General features: G+C 42.2%; 2 protein-coding genes across 4 annotated transcripts in view; both read left to right on the forward strand.

The window, feature by feature from the left end:
* Positions 1–8670: 8670 nt before the first annotated feature.
* Positions 8671–16779, forward strand: taldo1 (transaldolase 1). The gene is made up of 8 exons (XM_056373241.1): positions 8671–8862; positions 12146–12269; positions 12979–13086; positions 13608–13739; positions 14467–14642; positions 14925–15122; positions 15979–16124; positions 16276–16779. The coding sequence occupies exons 1-8, from the start codon at positions 8763–8765 to the stop codon at positions 16306–16308; spliced, it is 1017 nt and encodes a 338-aa protein (XP_056229216.1). The 5' UTR covers positions 8671–8762; the 3' UTR covers positions 16309–16779.
* A 109-nt stretch (positions 16780–16888) lies between these two features.
* Positions 16889–20851, forward strand: part of LOC130167175 (mucin-2-like) — a 13232-nt gene continuing 9269 nt past the window's right edge. For 2 of the 3 annotated variants that reach the window (XM_056373132.1, XM_056373147.1), the window contains exons 1-4: positions 16889–17117; positions 19344–19481; positions 19587–19750; positions 20575–20765. In XM_056373132.1, the coding sequence (XP_056229107.1) occupies positions 19619–19750; positions 20575–20765 (323 nt within the window). In that variant the 5' untranslated portion in view covers positions 16889–17117; positions 19344–19481; positions 19587–19618. The remainder of the gene's footprint in view (positions 17118–19343; positions 19482–19586; positions 19751–20574; positions 20766–20851) is intronic. The other variant, XM_056373140.1, reaches the window with a different exon arrangement.

The raw sequence follows: 20851 nt of genomic DNA on the forward strand, positions 1-20851 counted from the left end.
CATCGGGAACCACACGCTGCTTCTAACAGTCGGCTCATTAAGCTGCTGGAAACTTTTGAACTGTGTGACGTTTGGAGACATTTTCATAAGAATCAGAGACAATACACCTGGACTCACTCCAAAGATAATTTTTTATCTCTGGCCAGACTTGATCGCCTTTATTGTTATGAACATCACATTAATGTTTTTAAAGGTTGTTCTATCAGTCCGGTTGGTATATCTGATCATTCCTTGTACATTTTTCCATTTTTATAAAAAATGTGAAATGTAAAAGTGCGTATTGGCACTTTAATGTCTCTCTGCTGTCTGACAATGTATTTAAAAATGTATTCAAGTGTTTCTGGGACAATCACAGACAGACTAAAGCTGAGTACAGTTCCTTGCAGCAGTGGTGGGATGTAGGGAAAGTTCAAATCAAGCAGCTTTGCCTACAGTACACTTTCAATGTCACAAAGGACATGTCCAGATCTATGAGAGCTCTGGAGAGAGAAGTGGTGGAGCTGCAGGATTTAGCAGACTCCACAGGAGAACGAGAACACATTCAAGTTCTCAAAGGCAAAAGATCAGCTCTGTCTGACCTGCTGGGTATTTCTGCACAGGGTGCTCTGGTCCGTTCTCGTTTCCAGAATGTGGTTAAAATGGATGCTCCCTCTCACTTTTTCTTCGGTCTGGAGCGTAAGAATGGTCAGAGGAGGCTGATTCACTCTCTGCGCTCTGACACTGGGCAGCTGCTGCAGGAGTCGGCTCAGATACGTCAGTATGCTGTTGGTTTTTACCAGGAACTTTACAAGGCGGAGTTCCAGGAAGAACCAGAGGTGGCGCTGTCCTTCTATGCGGGCCTTCCTAAGGTCTCTGAGGGGGATAATGTAGAGCTGGAGGCGCAGCTCTCTGCTCAGGAGCTGCAGGAGGCCCTGCAGAGCCTGCAGAGCGGGAAGGCTCCCGGGATTGACGGTCTTCCTGCAGACTTTTATAAGACTTTCTGGTCCGTCATTGGTAAGGACCTGTTGTTGGTTCTCCAGGACAGTCTGAGAACAGGGAGGTTGCCTCTGAGCTGCAGGAGAGCTGTGCTCACCCTCCTCCCAAAGAAAGGAGACCTGCAGGACATTAAGAACTGGCGTCCGGTGTCTTTACTTTGCACGGACTATAAACTGTTGTCCAAAGTATTGGCAGGTCGACTGAGGAAAGTGATGGAGCATGTCATTCACTTAGACCAGACATACTGTGTACCCGGCAGGTTGATATCTGATAACATTACTTTGATTCGGGACATTTTGAACCTCTCTGGTTCTTTGGGCTGTGAGCTTGGTCTGATTTCTCTAGATCAAGAAAAGGCTTTTGACCGAGTTGAGCACCAGTACTTGTGGCGGACATTGCAGGCTTTTGGGTTCAGCTCTGGTCTCATAGCCAAGATCCAGGTCTTGTACAATGACATTGAAAGTGTACTTAAGATTAATGGTGGTTTGAGCGCTCCTTTCAGAGTCCAGAGGGGAGTCAGACAGGGCTGCTCTTTGTCAGGCATGCTATATGCACTGGCCATAGAGCCATTTCTGCACAAGTTAAGGTCACGGGTGTCGGGTTTTTCTTTTCCTGGGTGTGAACATTGTTTTAAACTGTCTGCATATGCCGATGATGTTATTGTTTTTATAAAAGACCAAAGTGACATTAATGTTCTGGAGGGCACTGTGAGTGATTTTAATAGACTCTCCTCTGCTAAGATGAACTGGGGAAAAAGTGAAGCCTTAGCAGTCGGAGAGGGACGGATTAACAGGCTGATTTTACCTGGAGGCCTCGTGTGGAAGAGAGGAGGACTTAAATATCTCGGGGTTTACCTCGGAGATGAAGCCCTCTCTTCCAAAAACTGGGAAAATGTTCTGGAAAGGGTTGAAGGTCGACTTAAAAAATGGCAGTGGATTTTACCAAAACTGTCTTTTAAAGGTCGGATCCTAATTATCAACAACCTTGTGTCCTCTATGTTGTGGCACCGGCTGGCGCTCACGGACCCTCCTGGGAACCTGCTGTCCAGAGTGCAGGCAGTCATGGTGGATTTCTTTTGGGACCGTCTGCACTGGGTCCCACAGAGTGTCCTCTTTCTGCCTAAGGAGGAAGGGGGACACGGTCTGGTCCACCTGGCGAGCAGGGGGGCTGCTTTCAGACTCCAGTTCATCCAGAGATTCCTGACTGGACCCGCTGACCTGCTTTGGAGACCTGTAGCTGGAGCCATACTGGAGCGGTGTGGTGGGCTGGGTCCGGCTGAGTCGCTGTTTTTAATGGATCTTAATGGATGTAAGTTGGACAACCTGCCGTGTTTTTATAAAGGACTTTTCAGAGTCTGGGGTTGTTCTGTAAGGAGAGACCAAATGCCGGTGTCTCTTTGTTCTGGCTTCTTAAAGAGCCAGTGGTTCACGGGACTCGTCTCCGGTGTGAAGCTGGGCCGAGCCTGTATCAGAAACTGTGTGAGGCCCAGATCCTCACGCTGGGCCGTGTGGTGGAGGTGTGTGGTCCACGCCTGGACAACGCCGCAGGTCTGGCCTCACGTTTGGGGATCAGGTCAGTCAGGGTGATCAGTCTCCTCCTGAGAGGCTGGAAACAGCAGCTGACTCCCTCTGAACTGTTTCTGATAGCTGCTTATTGTAACGGACTGATTCAGCCAGATGTTACTGATCCTCTGCCAAACGTGAACATTGTTCCTGTTTTTACATGTGATGGTTTGTTGTTGAAGCTGAATGTTGCTAATTACAAACTGAGCAGCATGGTAAGTAAAACAATGTACTATCTACTTGTAAAAGTTTTAAACCAGAACAAATTGAAAGGTCGAGTTGACACTCCCTGGAGGACTCACCTGGCCTTGACAGAGGCTCAGAAACCTGAGTGGAGCGCTTTGTACAAACCACCATTAACAAAGAGGGTGGGTGATTTACAGTGGAGGGTTCTGCACGGTGCTGTTGCTGTCAATGCTTTTGTTTCTGTCATCAATCCAGATGTTGCTGACACCTGTCCCTTCTGTGCACAGAGAGAGACTGTTTTTCATTGTTTTCTGGAGTGTGGTCGACTCTTGTCTCTGTTTCAGTTTTTGTTCCAGATGTTTGGTTTGTTTGATGAGTTTTTCTCAAAACAGATGTTCATCCTGGGTTTCAGGTACAACAGGAAAGGAAAAATCAAATGTAAATTGTTGAACTTTTTGTTGGGTCAGGCTAAAATGGCGATTTACCTGAGCAGAAAAAATAAGTTGGAAGACTCAGCAGATGTTGATGCAACAGTTATTTATAAGTTGATGTTAAAGGCGAGACTGAAAACTGATTTCAGTTTCTTTAAGTTAGTAAATAATGTAGAAGAGTTCAAGAAGACATGGAGCCTCAAACAAGAGCTGTGTTCTGTGGAGAACGATGAGCTGGTTTTTGGTCACATGTTGAAATGAATTTAATTTAGTTCATATTGAAATTTTGTCATTGAGCAAATAAATGTGGTTTGAAAAATCAAAAAATCTCTCTCTCTCTCCCTCTCTCTCTCTCTCTCCCCCCCCCTCTCTCTCTCCCTCTCTCTCTCTCTCTCTCTCCCTCTCTCTCTCTGTCCCTCTCACTTCTCTCACACTGCACTCTCTCGCAGCCGTCCCTCGCCGTCCCTCACCGTCCCTCAGCGTCTGACAAAACTTCCCAAACTGTTTCTTACCACAGGCTCGCTCTCTCTCCCTCTCTGTCTCTCTCCCTCTCTGTCTCTCTCCCTCTCTCTCTCTCTCTCCCCCCCCTCTCTCTCTCTCTCTCTCTCTCTCTCTCTCTCCCCCCCCTCTCTCCCTCTCTCTCTCTGTCTCTCTCTCTCTCTCCCTCTCTCTCTCTCTGTCTCTCTCTCTGTCTCTCTCTCTCTCTTCTCCCTCTCTCTCTCTCTCTGTCTCTCTCCCTCTCTCTCTCCTCCCTCTCTCTCTCCCTCTCTGTCTCTCTCTCTGTCTCTCTCTCTCTCTCTCTCTCTCTGTCTCTCTCTCTGTCTGTCTCTCTCTCCCTCTCTCTCTCTCTCCCTCTCTGTCTCTCTCCCTCTCTCCTCTCTCCTCTCTCCTCTCTCTCTCTCTCTCTCTCTCTCTGTCTCTCTCTCTTTCTGTCTCTCTCTCCCTCTCTCTCTCTCTCTCTCTCTCTCTCTGTCTCTCTCTCTGTCTGTCTCTCTCTCCCTCTCTCTCTCTCCCTCTCTGTCTCTCTCCCTCTCTCTCTCTCTCTCTCTCTCTCTCTCTCTCTCTCTCTCTCTCTGTCTCTCTCTCTTTCTGTCTCTCTCTCCCTCTCTCTCTCAACATGGGTGCACATGTGACTGTCACTGATCCCCAAACAGCATAACCAGGTGGCATCTAGTGGTGACTCCAGGTACAGCACCTGAAAAGGCAGAGCTGCTGGCCCACGGACACGTTCCAGAAAAAGTCATTTATAGTCTAATTTGCTGTGATTCTGTGGCCGATTTAAAAGCAGGAGCTGATGAATACAAATAGCTACTTATAATACATAGGAATAGTTTTGACTGTCCACAAACACCGAGCTGGTTTATAAGCAAATTCTTTTTTCATTAAAGGAAGCAACAGTATTTTCATCATATACTCCTGACAACCTATTTACTCAGATCATCATAATGAAGAAGCGTCTGAATCTGCCTTTGTCAGTAATATTCTTCTTTTTAATGTATATTCCATTTAGTGCATACATATACATATATACTATATAATCTAACACGTGATGATTAGTTCACGCCGGACACACAGAGGGAACGGGACAGCATGGGGAGACAGAAAAGACCAAATAAAGCAACAAGGAAAATAAATAAATACATTTCAGAAGAGATTAGCAGGACAGGTTTAGTTAAGTGTTATTAATCCTTTCTATTCATACAGATACATCATACAGCTGCTCCCTGCAGCGGTCAGTAATATTCCACTTAGTGCAAATGAAAAGAAATGGAGCAGAACTGTTTCCTGTGAAGCATCTTCAGCAGGATGCTGATTGAACATGTTCCTGAGTTTGGGACTGGAACTCAGAGATCTCCTCTCTCCTCTTGACACCGTTGTTTTCTTGTCTGTTTACTGTCAGATATTTCTTTTCTTTACTGTTGGACGCCTGTATTTAAAGAGTGATGAGGAAACTCCAGGCTTGTATTGCACACACATTAAGAATGGTATTTCAGTGACAACTTGTATCCAGTATTTTAACTTTTTAAATGGGAAAACTCAGACAAAAATGATTATTCACAGCAGTAGCAGAGTATTTTTTTATTTATATATCTTCGAACACAACTGGAGGGATCTCTATAAGAATACAGCACAAAAGGTCACTACGCCGAGTTTCACTGCGATGAAGAGAGACAACAAACTGCACCCCTGCAAGCAGCTCTGTGCTTAGCCAGAGCAATGCTCTCAGCTAAATGCTAACACCAGAATGCTAATATGCCTGTACGTCTGCACCAAATCTCCCACAGCAACGCATCCAGATATATTTCAGTCTGAACCGAAGTGGTGAACCGGCCGACACGAGACCCTGAAGCCGTGCTGCGAGCGTGGCTCAGAATATTTGACTGATTCAACTGCAGAAACAACGGGAGAGGCGAGTAAATTAACGAGGGTTTCCTCTCTTGCTCACTACGACGTGACTGTGTGCTTGTGGGTTTTATAGTTAATTGCCTCCAGAGATCAGGAGACAAACTTTTTGTTCTCGCCATCAACAGTTTAATTGCATTACAAAACTACGCAGGTCTGAGTTTGGTCTCTGGCTTTGTGCTCAGCTTGCAGTCAGAAGCACTGGTGGGATAAAATGAATGGATTTGATGTGAATGTGAACGTTTGCATGATGAGTAGATATTAAGAATCATATATGGCCAAGTATGTTGACACTAAACTTCTCACCTGCTTCATTTACTGTAAATAACTGTAAGAGATCGAAAAAGTTTAAACTGTCCAATATTCCACAAAAAAGCAAATTTCAGTATCTGAACTTTGTGTTTCCTCTTTCCTCTAAAGACCCCTCAGGTTAATGTAGTGACCCTTTTGAGGGCCCTGACCCCTAGGTTGGCAACCACTGGACTGAACTAGGTAACTGTATATAAAACCGCACATTGATGCAGTATTACAATTCTAATTAAAAGAAAACACTTATGTACTTTTACTCCAGTAGGATTTTGAATGTAGTACTTGTACTTGTAATGGAGTACATCGACACAGAAGTATTAGGACTTACAGGTACATTAATCACCAGGTTATTGGTATTTTTGTGTGTTAATTTCCAGGTTTTTGCTCATTTTTTATGTTCATATCCAGGTTATTAGCCAGGAACCTGCAACACTGACACACACACACACACACACACACACACCTTTAGACCTGAGTGTGACAGTGAGGAGATGTTATGTGCGTGTTATTGCTCAGTGTTATTATCACACTGGAATAAATAAATGCATGCACAGTGAGATGATTTAGACTGGCAGCTGTCTGATTGAACGGTTCGTTCACTCCGCACTCGGCTCAAACAGGAAAGGAACCAGTGGGATTTGCTTATTTCTTGGATCTTCCTGAGTGCAGCACACCGAGAGCATAGATGGGTCTACAAACTCAAACTTAACATAACAAACATGTTACTGTGAGAAAATCCACATGATGGTTTTTTTTGTCAAACACAGGAGAACATGTGTTAGTTAACACATCCTAACTGCACTGATGTAGGGCTTTGTTTGTTTCTGTCTGTGGGGAGGAAAGTGTTTGTGGAGGGATGGTTTCACCTTCCTAATGATCAGCACCTTCTATTTATACTGTCAGCAGCTGTGAGATATTGTTAAGACCTACAAGGTTGGCGATGGAGTAAGTGACATTATCATTATGGCGCTAAAGGGTTGAGGTATTGCTTTTGAATACGGCGAGCAAAGCAATCGCACCAAATGTGATGGGATTTTTGGGTTTTTTTTTCTTTTTGCAAATAGGACTAATGTTCAGGAAACTGTTTCTGGAGGGCAAGAAATATATCAGTAACAGGTGCCTCAGTACAGTTATTAAATTAAAATCCCATAATGCACTGGCACATGGTAAAATGCAGAGCAGACTGTAGTCTTTGTGTAATTAAATATTTCACATATTTCTCATTTCAAGGAATATGGTGCAATTTACAGAGTCATTTAAAAGTTATTACATTGCAGGAAAAATGTTCCAGTTTAATTCTTCCAATAAACATTATTGCAGCAACAGGTTTTCAGACAGGTGCCCCAGTCATCAGCGCTCACAAACCCACCGTCTGATACATCTAGAACAGACACTAACACCTTCAGTCACTTTTGCTTTCAGCCATCTTCCACACACACTGTGCTGGGAATCCCCTGCAGCCAGACTCAATAGGAAATATCCAGTCCTGCCGCCCTTTGTCTCTGCATTGTTGAACCAGTTCCTGGTACTTGGTGGCCTCCCTCTCCGGGGCCGTCGGTTCTGTTCTGTTCTGTTTGTTTCTTCTTTATTTCAGAATGACTAAGATATTCTTTCCTTGTCTGTCATTTGAAATGAATGTTATTTGTTTGTTTGAGTAGGAGAAGCCTTGTCATTACAGTCCACTGTCAAACTAGGCTGGTTGAAACACTTGCAGGCTGTTTTTGAATGTTACGCCCTTTGTGCTCCACAAACCGTTTCCTTGAGGATGACAAAACACACAAGTACAAATATTAGCTCAAATAGCCACAATCTGAAAGAACTGCTTCATGACTTAGTGCTAGTTATTTAATATAACACCTGTAACTAAGTCCCAGTTAAGATAGTTTCTCATAGCTGACTTATAAGACATATGTATATGAGATTTGTAATATAATAATGAATTAAAAAGCTAATGGATTGAACTTTGTAGATCATTGTCTACGATACGCTTGATTTGTAATTCAATCTTTATTTATATATATCATATATACATTTATATACTGTAGCACTTTGTGTGCAACTTAAAAAGAAAATGACTCTGTTAAGAGAAGAGGAAGAAAACATGTCAAACAACAAAATAAAGTAAAAAAATCACATAGTGTACATAGAAAAAACAAAAATATACATAAAACCCTCGTCCCTTTGACTATAGTCTATTCTCAAAAACAGGAAAAATTGCAGGAAAGAAACAAGGTTCAAATTCAAGGTTTTTTGACGGCCTCCCCATGTTGGGGCCCTCTGTACTTTATTCCACTATTCCAATCACTACTATGTAACTGTAACTTAAATACTTTAGGGTGTTTCAGTCTGTCACAGTGCAGCATATTTTAGGTCATATTATTTTTATATGTAAAATTGTAAAATCTTAGTCTTTTTTTGACATCTTTAGTCAGTGACATTTTAATGGATCAAAAAGAAGAATATTTCTCTGTGAAATGTATTGGATTATAGTTATAAGTGTTGAATGTTAAATACAGTACTTAAGTAAATATCCCAAATTACTTTCCACCACTGAAAGTATAATATAAATATATAAATTAACTTTGTAAACAACAGCCTAATTCGTCATAGTTCATGAGTTTTATTTAAATATACGACAAATGTAACAATATAACAAATAATAACAATTATAATGTTATATTTTACTTGTTTATAAATAATCATTAGACTGTTTATTTTCATCATTTTGCTGCAGGAGTTTCTGAGTTTCGCTCATGGATGTTTTATAATGCTTCATGGTGTTAGCTGCGCGTTCCCGATGCCTTCTTCCTCTTGTGCTGCGCGCTCCCGCCGCTGTGACATTCCGCCCGGCCTCACGTGTTTTCTGTGTATAAAAGGGTCCCAGTCTCTGCTCATTATGTCCAGTGTGTCACCAGACAAACGGAGAAAAATGGAGTCAGCGCTGAACCAGCTGAAGAAGCACACGGTGGTGGTGGCAGACACGGGGGACTTCAACGGTAAAACGGCGCAGCTTCAATTACATGCTAATGTTAGCCGGTTAGCTTGATAACTCAGCCGTTATCAGTCAAATGTTAGCATCAGTCTCACTCATGTTAATGTTAGCTAGCTAATTCACGTGCTAACCAGCTCCTGTGAGGTTTTGGGTTAACTTTATAACTGCAAAATTTGACAATCTGATAATCCGATTACTTGTTATTAACGCTACCGAATTTAGCAACTGTAGCTACTTTACGTTAGCCGCACTAGCAACTAACGCGAGAACGAAAGTATTTTGTTTACTTGAGCCTCGTATCAACCTCCCAAATGTCATATCTATAGCTACACCTATTGAGCATGTGTACGTGGAGGGGATGTAAATGATGTGGTGGCAAACTAACAGAGTGAACACAATACAAGGTGTAAAATGTGATTTCCTTCCTCGTTTGTTCCTTTTTTATGGCAAAGAGGAAAAGGTCATGTTAGTCAATTGGGCAGAATGAGGAAGAGTGTGCAGTAATACTATTGCACTATGATGCAAACCACACAGTTCCTCATGCACAGGCTGCAGACTCAGGATGACATGACAGAACTGGTTTGTGACTCTGCAGCCAGAAAGCTGGTCCTCTCATTTCCCCGCAGTGGGAAATGTTTGCATTAGGCCACTAATGATTAAACAGCTTCTAATTATTTATATATATATATATATAATATTATTATTATTATTATTATTATTATTATTATTATTATTATCTACCAATCTGGCAAATATTTTCCTCATTGATTATTGTCTATAAATTAGAATACATCATGTCCCACAGATGAAGGTGATGTCTGATGATGTTTTGTGCTACCAACAATCCCAAAGTAATTAATTAATTGTTTTTAGGCATTTTAAATCATCAAGTAATTTGGTTATATTTTGGTTTTGCTTTGTTCATCAGGAAAATCTAACAATTAAACTTAATTAGTACCTTTCATACAAATGAGTGCGATTTAAGTACTTCACTCATGACTGACGAGCTAATAAGAGAAAATTACAAATAAGGAGTAAAACAACAGAACAATTTGAAGATGTCACCTCGGACAGTGCTGATGTCTCATCCAGTATTTTATTTATTTATTTATTTATTTATTTTTATAGATTAAAGTATTAATCAAGAAATAATTGACACATTAACTGAAGATTACAATAATTCATTTGCAGTTGTACAATCCAATACAGAAACGGCACAATGAGAATTTTCCAGCGAGTAGCAGATATTTTCACGTCACAATATCTTCCACATCAACAGCAGGAAACAATGCTGATATTCAGTTTTATCAAAACATCAGTCATGGTGAACATCTGTCGCTCTCTCAACAAACAACCCAAAGATGTTACACACAGTTTGTGATAAAACTCGTTACTCAAGGTTCACACAGCTATTGGTTTCTGTGCGTGTGCGTGTGTGTGTGTGTGTGTGTGTGCGTGCGTGTGTGGGTGGTTTAATGGTGTAACATTTCTAGGGTTTCTCTTGTTGCAAGTTTAGACATGTTCAAATTGAGCTTCAGCTTCATGTAAGAAATGCAATAACGTGGTGTAACACCATAGTCTTGCTTCACTTGTGTAAGTGGGTGGGTGGGGGGGGGGCTCTCAGGAATAGTCTGACAGTGACGGGGAGCTGAGGGGGCACTTGTGAAATTTAGCACAAGGCTACTTGGTAAATAATTAACCTGCACAGTTACAGATGGTTTAAAGAAGATGCACATTTAGGTGAAGATTCCTGATGAGATCTCAGCAGGTCAAGTGCTGCGTGTATCTTTACTAATCTCACATTTAGATGCAGGCAGCAATCTGACTTTGAATTCTAAGTAAATTGTGGATTTTTGTTTAATTATTTAAGGCTATCATGAGGATCAAGTTGGTGTTTTTAGTATTTCCCTTCACTGAAAAAATAGTTTTTCTGTCCACAACCAGGGCACGGCCTGCAGTCTAATGAAAAAACATTCACCAGGGTTGTTGCTGTTTATTTTGTGGTTAATTAGATGTCTCCCCCCCCCCCCCCCATGCTTTTTACACATGCCTCTGGATATTAACCTGATGCTCCCATGAAACTACCAAATCACCTGACTGAACGTGCTTGTCTGGATTAATCTGGTTAATCTGCAGTAATTGTGTTGTAGCTTCGGTGGCATTTTGGAATTGGCTTTTGAATTATGGATGGCTTTTAAAACGACCCGTACGGCGGACAGACCAGACTCCGTCTTTTGGGAATACTGCAATAATCAGCACTTTAACTGTGTAGTATCTTCTTGAACCGTTGATCACGAGTATTTAGTCCAAACCCACTGACCTACAGAAGGATCCAACTTTTTTTTTTTTTTTTTTTGAAGGGGGGTGAGAGAGATAACTGGCTCCAGAACAGAGGTGTGCTTTGTTTTTCAGGCTGAAGAGCTGGCAGCACTGACTGGACTCGGTGGCTACAATCGAGCACAAAACCACTGTGCCCCGTGAAAAGGCCCCTGCTGCTCATGCATAACAAATTAAAATCTGCAGTTCAGTTCGGGATGATTATTAAAACCAGCTCTGCCAGAGTTCAGTAGCTCAGGAGATAAAACGAGGCCTCGTGGAGGCCGTGTGACTTTTTGCTGCAGATCATTAAACTAATCAATTCTTTCAGTCAATTTGTTATAACTTTAGTTTTTAAGTTTGGCAGTCTAATGATTCCCAGATGCACAGAATCAAGATTTTTAATAAACAAAAGACTAACAAGCTTTGTCTTCCCTGAGGCGATCTCAAGCTGTGTATTCTTTATGTGTAACAGGAAGAAACTTTATCCATCTGCCTCCTGAATCTGAATAGGTGCGGTAATACGTCTGAACAGCAGATGGCGCCGCTTCTGTCCGACAGCAGCCGTTTACTGTAGATTCAACATGCCAGAGTTCTGTCTGTCACTCCATCTGATGTTCTTTACCTCAACGTTTCCACATTTGAATGAATCAAAAATGTTGAATTATGGTCCCAGTGAGAGAGCTGGAGTCAAACTGATCTCTGAGGCTTAAATGTCCGAGTGTCTGTCTGTCAGGAGACACGACTCTGGGGAGGTTTAAAATTAGAAACCAGATGTTTATATACTTCTAAGATTCAAGGTGAACAGTTGTGCTGTAATACAAATTTTTGAATGCCACGTCTGTCCAGTACGTCTCTTATATTTTGTCAAATTAAATGGCTAAAAGAGCAGATCATGAAGGAGATCTAAAGTATGGGGGGGGGGGCAGGTATGTGTATGTGACATGTCTCTGTGTCTTCCTGTCCTGCAGCCATTGACGAGTACAAGCCTCAAGATGCCACCACTAACCCGTCTCTTATCCTGGCTGCTGCCAAGATGCCGGCCTACCAGCACCTGTTGGATCAGGCCATTAAATACGGCATCGCCAAAGGCGGGTAAGAGGCTCTCGAGATGTGTACCTGTTGGATTACACTAAACCCGAATATAAACAGCACTGAAGTGCGTGTCATTTGCTTGAGGAAGGGGAACATTTCATGTGGTTTTGCAGATGTTGCACAGTGAGCGATTCCTCTGTGCAATGTGTTGACAAAGTTCCTTAATTTGATGCAGGCTGGGAAATGTAATGTTCGGCTTTTCTGCTTAAATCTGAAGTTTGTGATGCATTTTAATGAGTGTGAATCTCAGATTCATGTGGTGGAGGCGGCTTAAACACTAAACTGCATTTACAGTGTGGAGAGATGGTTTCCATACATAATTTAATTTGGTGTCTGTGTCTTTGCACCTCACTGGTCGAGTGCCAGAGCTGTCACACAGCTTCAGCCTGACGATCCCACAAATTTGCAGCAATTTGAATGTGCAGAAGTTGAATGTTGCAGCTTTTAAAGATATAAGATTAAATTTCACTGAAGAAAATATAAAAATGATCAAGTGATTTTTGTTTGTTACCGTCGTTTTATCAAAACTAAAATTGCAGCTCGTGTGGTTTTGATACGACACTTGGCCATATTGTGATTTTGATTATATTTTGATTAATTGTGCCGCTCTAGAATAATACACAATGTCCAATGTCATTCGATGAAATGCCTCTTGGTGCAGTGTAAGTGAGACGTTGATCACCGGCTTCATGTTTCCTTCTGTGTGCAGCACTGAAGAGGAGCAGGTCGCCAACACCATGGACAAACTGTTTGTGACGTTCGGGCTGGAGATTCTCAAGAAGGTCCCAGGCAGAGTCTCCACTGAGGTGGACGCCAGGTGGGTGCTAACAACCTGTTACAAGGTGCTGATTATGACAGGAAGCATCTTTACTATGTTTACCTTTTCAAAATAATAATTATACTGATGAGGCAGGATTCGTAAAAGTAGCCGGACAGCTGGTTATGTCACCGCTCTGATGTGGAAAACTTAATTATACTTTTAATGTCTTCTATAATACAACAGTAAAGACTGCAATCATTCAGCAGTGAAACGGGACTTCGTCTACACGTCCCTTTGCAGTTTGCCTCTCCTACATCTATCCACACGCCCAGATAAAGTTGCCGTGGAAGATGCTGGCTTAATTATCAGGAGCAATTGGAGTTGAGTGTGTTGCTGCAGGACATGTAGACAGGAGTATCTGGGGATCAAGCCGCTCCTGTGATTAATAAACCCGCTCTACCTGCTCGGCCACAGGCGCCCCCGATAAATCATCGCAAATTGGCTGAAAGAAAATGAAGTCATTGAGTGTGGATGCCAAATTTGAGCTGTTGCATGATGACTGCTGTTTCTCCTGACAGATTATCTTTCGATAAAGATGAAATGGTTGCCAAGGCCCTCAGGCTCATCGCTCTGTACGAAGAGGCGGGCATCAGCAAGGAGCGCGTGCTCATCAAGCTGTCGTCAACGTGGGAGGGGATTCAGGCCGGCAAGTGAGTGAATTGTTTTAGCTTTGCATGAGCCGACGTGTGTCGCTTTTTATGATGTTGATGGGTTTCAACTCTCACATATGTGAAGCAGTTGTGATCTTACCTTGACTGTGGGTGAATATAACAGGGTTTCTTTAACAGTGGAGGTGGAAGTTAATGAGCCACAGCTAATGAAGATGATGTAATTAAAGCAGCAACTTGGGGTCAAAGTGCAGAGTCACCATCGGTAACACTGTTGGACTGTTTTACATCATGTCTGAGTTTAGCTATTGACCAGATGTGATGAAGGGTGTCGCCACACAAACAGGACACAGAGTGTGTATGTGACTGTGCACGAGCCACCTGCTAGGACAATTTAAAATTAGATCCATTCTTTAGGTAAAACAATTGATTAGGTGTTTGACAGAAACTTAATCTGCAAAATCATGTAAATTATTCATTTAAGTTGATGATCGAATAAAAATGACCAAGAATTTGCTGCTTTCCTGTTTTCCCTTATTATAAACTGGCTATCTGTAGGTTTTGGACTGTTACCATGGTAATACCTGAGTTGTGGTTCAGATACCTGGATCACTGTAGCACATATTAAACCAGTGCAAAGTAAGACTGAACTTTTTCTCAGTTAAAAAGACTGAGGTTCTGCTTGAACTGTCAGAGGGCAAAACGCATGTTCACATATGGACATCTTACTGTTTGTGATGTGTTTGAATATTATTTATTTTCTGTGCAGGGACCTTGAGGAGAAGCACGGCGTGCACTGCAACATGACCCTGCTGTTCTCCTTCGCTCAGGCTGTGGCCTGCGCAGAAGCACAGGTGACGCTGATCTCACCTTTCGTGGGACGCATCTTCGACTGGTACAAGGAGAACACAGACCGCAAAAGCTACGAGCCACACGAAGATCCAGGTGATGAAACCTGCCGCTGCTGACGTGTCGTGCAGAGACTCACCTGAGCCACACAACCACAGATACTTCACCATGTTGTTTCCAGTTACATTCACATTATTGGTTCAAAATAAATGAGTGTTTAGAAGCAACAAACTCTGATCTGTGTAGGATTCGATACTAAACTGTGATATATATATATATTTGGTCATATCGCCACCAGGTTTAAACCAGTGCACACACACACACACACACACTCTCTCTCTCTCTAACCCTTTGATTTCCCCTCCTCTCCATCCCAAGGTGTCCTGAGTGTGACCAAGATCTTCAACTACTACAAGAAGTATGGCTACAGCACGGTGGTGATGGGCGCCTCCTTCAGGAACACGGGGCAGGTGAAGGCTCTGACGGGCTGCGACCTGCTCACCATCTCCCCTGGGCTTCTGGCAGAGCTCAGCGAGGACCACAGCACCATCACAAAGATGCTCACTGCGGAGAAAGGTAGCGCTCTGGCTCCAAGCTTTCCTGCACAAAACACTGCTTTTATTGATCGGCCTTACCGGCTTCCTTTTGACTGTGACTGTGTGTTGACGTTCAGTCAGGGAAGACGTTACTAAACCCTGGATCACTGCAGTCAGACTGACGGGTTTGGCACCGAGCTGGATCATAATAAACACAGATAAATGTTGATTAAATGAGGAAACCGTTGTGAAGCTGGAGTTGATGCAAATGAATGAATCACTGCACTTAATTCTCCCGTCACACGATGAGTGGCAGGTTGTTCTCAAGGGCCAGATGCTTCTCATTATTATGAAATATTAAAGGGCACAGAGACTTGGCAAAGGATGCTTCATCAACCAGAGGTGACGCGTCGTCAGCTGCGGGTCGGAGTGAAAGTCCGGGTTGTTTGAGATGGGGTTCTGCCAGGTAGTTATTTTATAGTCACTGTGTAACCTGCGGAAGAAAAGCCCATATCAGATGAAGTGTTCACTTTCTTCTGAATATTATAATATAATATCAAACAGCCCCCTCCTTCCTTTGACACTACAGTTTCTCCACCTTTCAAAACAATCTGTAAAATGAACTGATTCGTTTCTAATTTAAAGGTGAAAATCTGTTAAATTTTTGTTAATTCCACATAATCTGAACTTTTTTTATGTCTTTTTTTCTTTTGTGACTCTTTACTTCTCAAAGTTTCAATAGAGCAGAGAACACAACTTTGGATACATGGGAACAAAATGAAATATTTGTGGAAATGCATTCAAAGCAATCTGCCTTTTTTTTTTAATAAATAAATTTAAAAATGGGAGCCTTGCAAGTGTTTCCACATCGACCTTGATGGTTTTGTTTTTTGCAGCCAAGGCCTGTGATCTGGAGAAGATCCACCTGGATGAGAAGGCTTTCCGCTGGCAGCACAACGAGGACCGCATGGCCGTGGAGAAACTGTCTGACGGCATCCGCAAGTTCGCCGCTGACGCCATCAAGCTGGAGACCATGATCAAAGTGAGAGGCCGCTTCCTGTTGTTGGCGTGTGTGTGTGTGTGTGTGTGTTAGTGCTAATGACGCACTGCAGCCAGGACGGAGATGTTTTCATTTATTCGTGGCGTTGCCAGACTCTGAACTGACTCTTTGGCTTTTTGTTTTTTAATCACAGGAGAAAATCCTCAACGTGAAAAACGGCCAGTAATGGGACGGCTTTGGCGTCTCCAGCCCTGATGACAGGAAGTACAGAGTTAGGAGCTGCCTTCTTTGTCCCCCTCGACTACCTGATAGAAGGTCCAAAGCACCAGGATGCCTTCCCTCTCCTCGTCTGACCAAACTCCAGGGACCTCTTGAACAGACACCTCTCCTCTCCTGGGCTGGCACTGACTCTGTTTGTTTTCTGACCAAACATAAATGGTGGTTTAATGTTGGTGTAAAATAGTCTAATATTTACTAGAAGCTTGATCAGAAAGGAGCAAAAATAAACACGATGCAGAAGAAATGTCTTAACGAGGCTTGGCTCAGTCTCTTTGAGTAGTGATCATGTGACTGCAGGGAAGGAGCACCAGCTCTCCTCGGCAGGAAGGGACCACAGGTTTTTTCTACAGACGACTGTAACATCATTCCTCAGAGTTTTCCATTTTGTTCTTTCAATAAATAAACGTCTCAGCCTTCACAGTTGTGTTCGGATGATTCTTAACTTGAGTTGCGTCACTGCGTCGACCCCGAGGCCACGCGAGGCATTTTAATTGGCGGCGCGGGGGTTGAGGTAGACTACAGTTATTCCTGTCGGTTTACACAAAGCCCTCCTGACGAGCACCTGTTGTCGTGCCTCTGTTTACAGCGTGCGGTCGAGCCGGTTCAGCTCCATTCTTCCTCTGCCCGAATTTAAGTCGACTCCACCTTCATCCCTCAGATCTGTACAGGAGGAACACACCGACTCAAAGCTCCAGTTCATGTTTGATGCCGGACCAGACATCAACATTGGGTCGGACTTTGAAGCTTCGGTGGCAGGTAATGGATTCACTTTCTCTTCAGTTTTCATTTCCTTGTTTATTCCAGTAATCGGAGGTTTGAGGAAGCAAACACAAAACAAAGATTTTACATAATAATGATTATAATTGAGAAACAGATGTTAGATTTTAAGCACATATTAGTGGTTTCATACAGAAATGCTTCTGCGACAAACCTTCATGGAACGAGCGAAGAGGATTTTCTTGTTCACAGCAAAAGATAAAGAAATGATTACATACAAATTGTTACAGCTTTGGAGCAGTGTCCTGTGAGCGGGGAATAATGAGCTTTTATTCTGAAATGTTTTGTGCGACACTCGGCCGTGCTCCTGAAATGTGTCAGTTCCAGTTTTGAACCTGTTTTCTGAAAACGCAAGTAAAAGATTTTTGGCTGTTCAACAAACAATAACAAAACTGTTGGATCCGGTTCTTCCTCAAGCACTGGATTATTTTATTTACGCTGCCTCGTGTGTCAGAATCAATTAAAATCACTTTTAAGTTGAAGTGTAATAAATCTAATTGTTCTACAAATACAGACACACACATCTTATTCCACAACACCAGCCTTATCTCATGTCCACACACACCCACAGTAGAAACGTCAATACTCCAATACAGTATTTGTACTGGGCTTATTTTTCTAGAAGTGGAGGATGGATTTCTTTTATTTTTGCCCTTGAATCGGATTGTAATTATTTTTCCTGCATATTCTCATTGAAATTAAACGGATGTTTTAATTAATCTTTGCTGGAAATGGATTATGGTGCCATTGATTGCTCAGGGCCCAAAGGACTGGTCCAATATCTCCTTCAGCTCATTTAACATTATGCATTCATGTTTATTTGTAAATTTATAAAAGAAAACAAAATAGAGGATGATGAGGAATGATGATATTTGTGCAATAATAGCAAGAGATGATATAAAAGCAAATTAATTAGCAATGCGTGATGATAAACAGCGTGGCTCCTGATGATTGATCCGACATATGAAAAAGTTCTAATGGCTGCTTGAATTAAACCTTCGTCTTGAATCAGAAAACGGCGTCCGGCTTCCAGAAGTGACGAATAATGTTTGTGATGAAACACGAGAAAACTGTGAGTTTGAAAAAGAAAGAAACATGAAAACCAAGAATCTTTTTCATAACGGAGACTCCACTGAAGCAAACTCCCTCCGAGTGTTAGACATGACACCACACTCATTCATTAACCCTAATTAGGGTTGTTTAGTGTATATATTAAACCTATTGGATTTCATATATTGATATGTATGTTGAGCCCATACAAATATGTTTGTACTATATATATATAATGTTCATGTATATATATATATGTTCATGTATATACAGTAGAATCCAAGAGACTGAGACAACTTTCCCAGAATGACATGTTTAAAATAAACATAGTATTTTTATGTGTATGTTCTTTAAATAAACTTACATATATAAATTAGATATATATCGTTAACATATATGGTCACAACATGTTATTCCTTCATATATCCAGAGGATGTATGTATGTGATAATGATATATCCCCTTATAGGTGACACATATAGGTGTCATATATTACTTTTCTGTCTGGGGTTTAATCATTAGTTGAGTTACTTCCTGCTTCAACAAGAAATCAAAAATAATAACAGTGATCATTAGATATGATGTTAATCATCATGGTCGTTCAGGCTGACACAGAAGTCATGTTATAGTCCAATCATACTACACACAACTATCAATGATAGTTAGTGTTCGGGACGTCCCGCCGTGGTTCATCAATGAAGCACAGAAAAGAGTTTAATCTTCCGTTCACATTTACTGTAAAATGTGGATAAATAACATTTACAGGGAAATGTTCTGCTGATCTTAAAGTTTATTTGTTCCATTTCTGTTTAATCACTGGCTCAATAACAATAATCATAATAATAAATAATAATAATGAGATATTACACGACATGCTCATGCCGACCACATTCCTCTCCTCCGTCAGCGTGTACTTCATATGAAACCTGAATATTCCTCTGGATATTGTGTGAATGTCTGAACAGATATCCAGTGCTGGATATCATGTTGGAAATAACTGTAATGTTAACTATAACTCGATGTGAAGTCATTCTCACACACCTTTAATATCACACATGCACCGCTGCATGTATTGCAGAGGTGCCGCTTCCTGTCAGCGACGACCTTCACACCAGTCATCACCTCTTAATTCTCTCTCTCACATTTGCTTTTCAAGACTCCATAGCATCCATCACACCGCAGCAGCACCCGCCCCCCCCCCCCCCCCCCCCCACCACCACCACCACCACCACCCACCTCACAGACGTCAAACACTTCAGAAAGTGTCAACGCTCATCAACACTCGTTATGCTGGGTAGGTCTTAAAGGTCATGACACAACGCCGACATCTGCTCGTTGATGCTCACTTTATTTCAGTTTAACTTCCTGTTTCTCCTTTCCGTCTTTGTGTTTCCTGCAGGTTCAGACTTCCTGTGTGACTGAGGAGCTGAGATGCCGCACAGATTCGCGCTGAGCCTCCTGGTGCAGGGGCTGACTCTGCTCCTGTTGGGCCCCGCCTGCGAGGCCTCCTCTCTGGGGCTGACGGTCCATGTGGTGCCCCTGGACGGCGACGGGGGGAACACGGTGGGCAGCGTCTCTTTGTCACGGTGCCTTCACGTACAAAACGGACTGAGTTTCGGTTGTTTATTGAGGTTTTTTGTGGCATCTGAGGTGAAGCAGTAAAATGATATAAACCACTTTCCCACAGTTGGAAAGTGTCGGTGAACTGCAAGTGATTATTTTTTTGTTATTTTAGGGAATTTATTATAGGAACTTCACAGGTTTGTATTTCTCTACAAACTTTATTCCTTAGAAAAACCTTATTACTTTACTTAAGGTCTTCAGGGATTCATTAATGCAGGAAGAAAATATTAATTTTACATCATTTTTTTTAATAATTCCTTCATTTTTCTTATTTTCTAGACAGCAACCGCTTGTTAAACAACATATATCCTAAAACCACTTACAGTATCTCTCAGTTTAAGTGTAAATTAGGAGGGTGAAAAAGTAATTTAGAAAAATAAACTGAGCACAATTCATTTTATAATGAAGTTAAATTTATTGTAATCTATTATTTCTATGAATTAATTATTTAATTGTCACGTTGAATCCATTAATATCCGTGTGAACTACATGTACGAAACATAAAGTCCTTAATTACAAGTGCCGACATCAGTCCATGATTTAATCCTACGTTTTTAACAGATGGCAGTTTAAATGAATGATTCATCTTCACGTTTCCGTGGTGCCACAAATGCCCGAACATTAATGTATTAGTTTTGGTTTGTCAGAATCAGGTTTGCTGGTGAGCTAGAAAACTCTTCCTGCAGCTGTGTGTGGTTTATTGATGAGGGAGCAGGTTTGTTGACCCTCAGCTGAGTCAGAGTTGGTGTCTTGCCTTCTTGCAGGTGCGGGCTCACTTCAGCGCCATCGCCCCCAGCCCCTGCCCGGCTCTGTCTGGACTGTGTGCTGCAGGGGAGGACTGTCTGCTGCACCCCACCTCCTCACCTTTCCAAGGCTCCCTGCCCTCCCCGGGCTGGTGCGTCCGCCAGTGGCAGAAAACCGTCCCCAGTAATTACAACGCCTCCGTCACTTTAGGGTATGAGAGTGAAATTCATCGATCAATAATCACATCATTGACGTGTTTTGGGTCCGAGTACATTTTTAGTAAACAGTGTTTATGAG

Source organism: Seriola aureovittata, chromosome 1, assembly GCF_021018895.1.
Source record: "Seriola aureovittata isolate HTS-2021-v1 ecotype China chromosome 1, ASM2101889v1, whole genome shotgun sequence".
NCBI classification, from domain to species: domain Eukaryota; kingdom Metazoa; phylum Chordata; class Actinopteri; order Carangiformes; family Carangidae; genus Seriola; species Seriola aureovittata.

What these genes read in the sequence shown, in the direction of transcription:
- taldo1 (XM_056373241.1), top strand. Translation starts at nt 8,763, where the DNA reads ATGTCCAGTGTGTCACCAGACAAACGGAGAAAAATGGAGTCAGCGCTG. An exon ending in GAGGGGATTCAGGCCGGCAA is followed by an intron (nt 13,740 to 14,466) that starts GTGAGTGAATTG and finishes TTTTCTGTGCAG; the next exon opens with GGACCTTGAGGAGAAGCACG. An exon ending in AGCTGGAGACCATGATCAAA is followed by an intron (nt 16,125 to 16,275) that starts GTGAGAGGCCGC and finishes TTTTAATCACAG; the next exon opens with GAGAAAATCCTCAACGTGAA.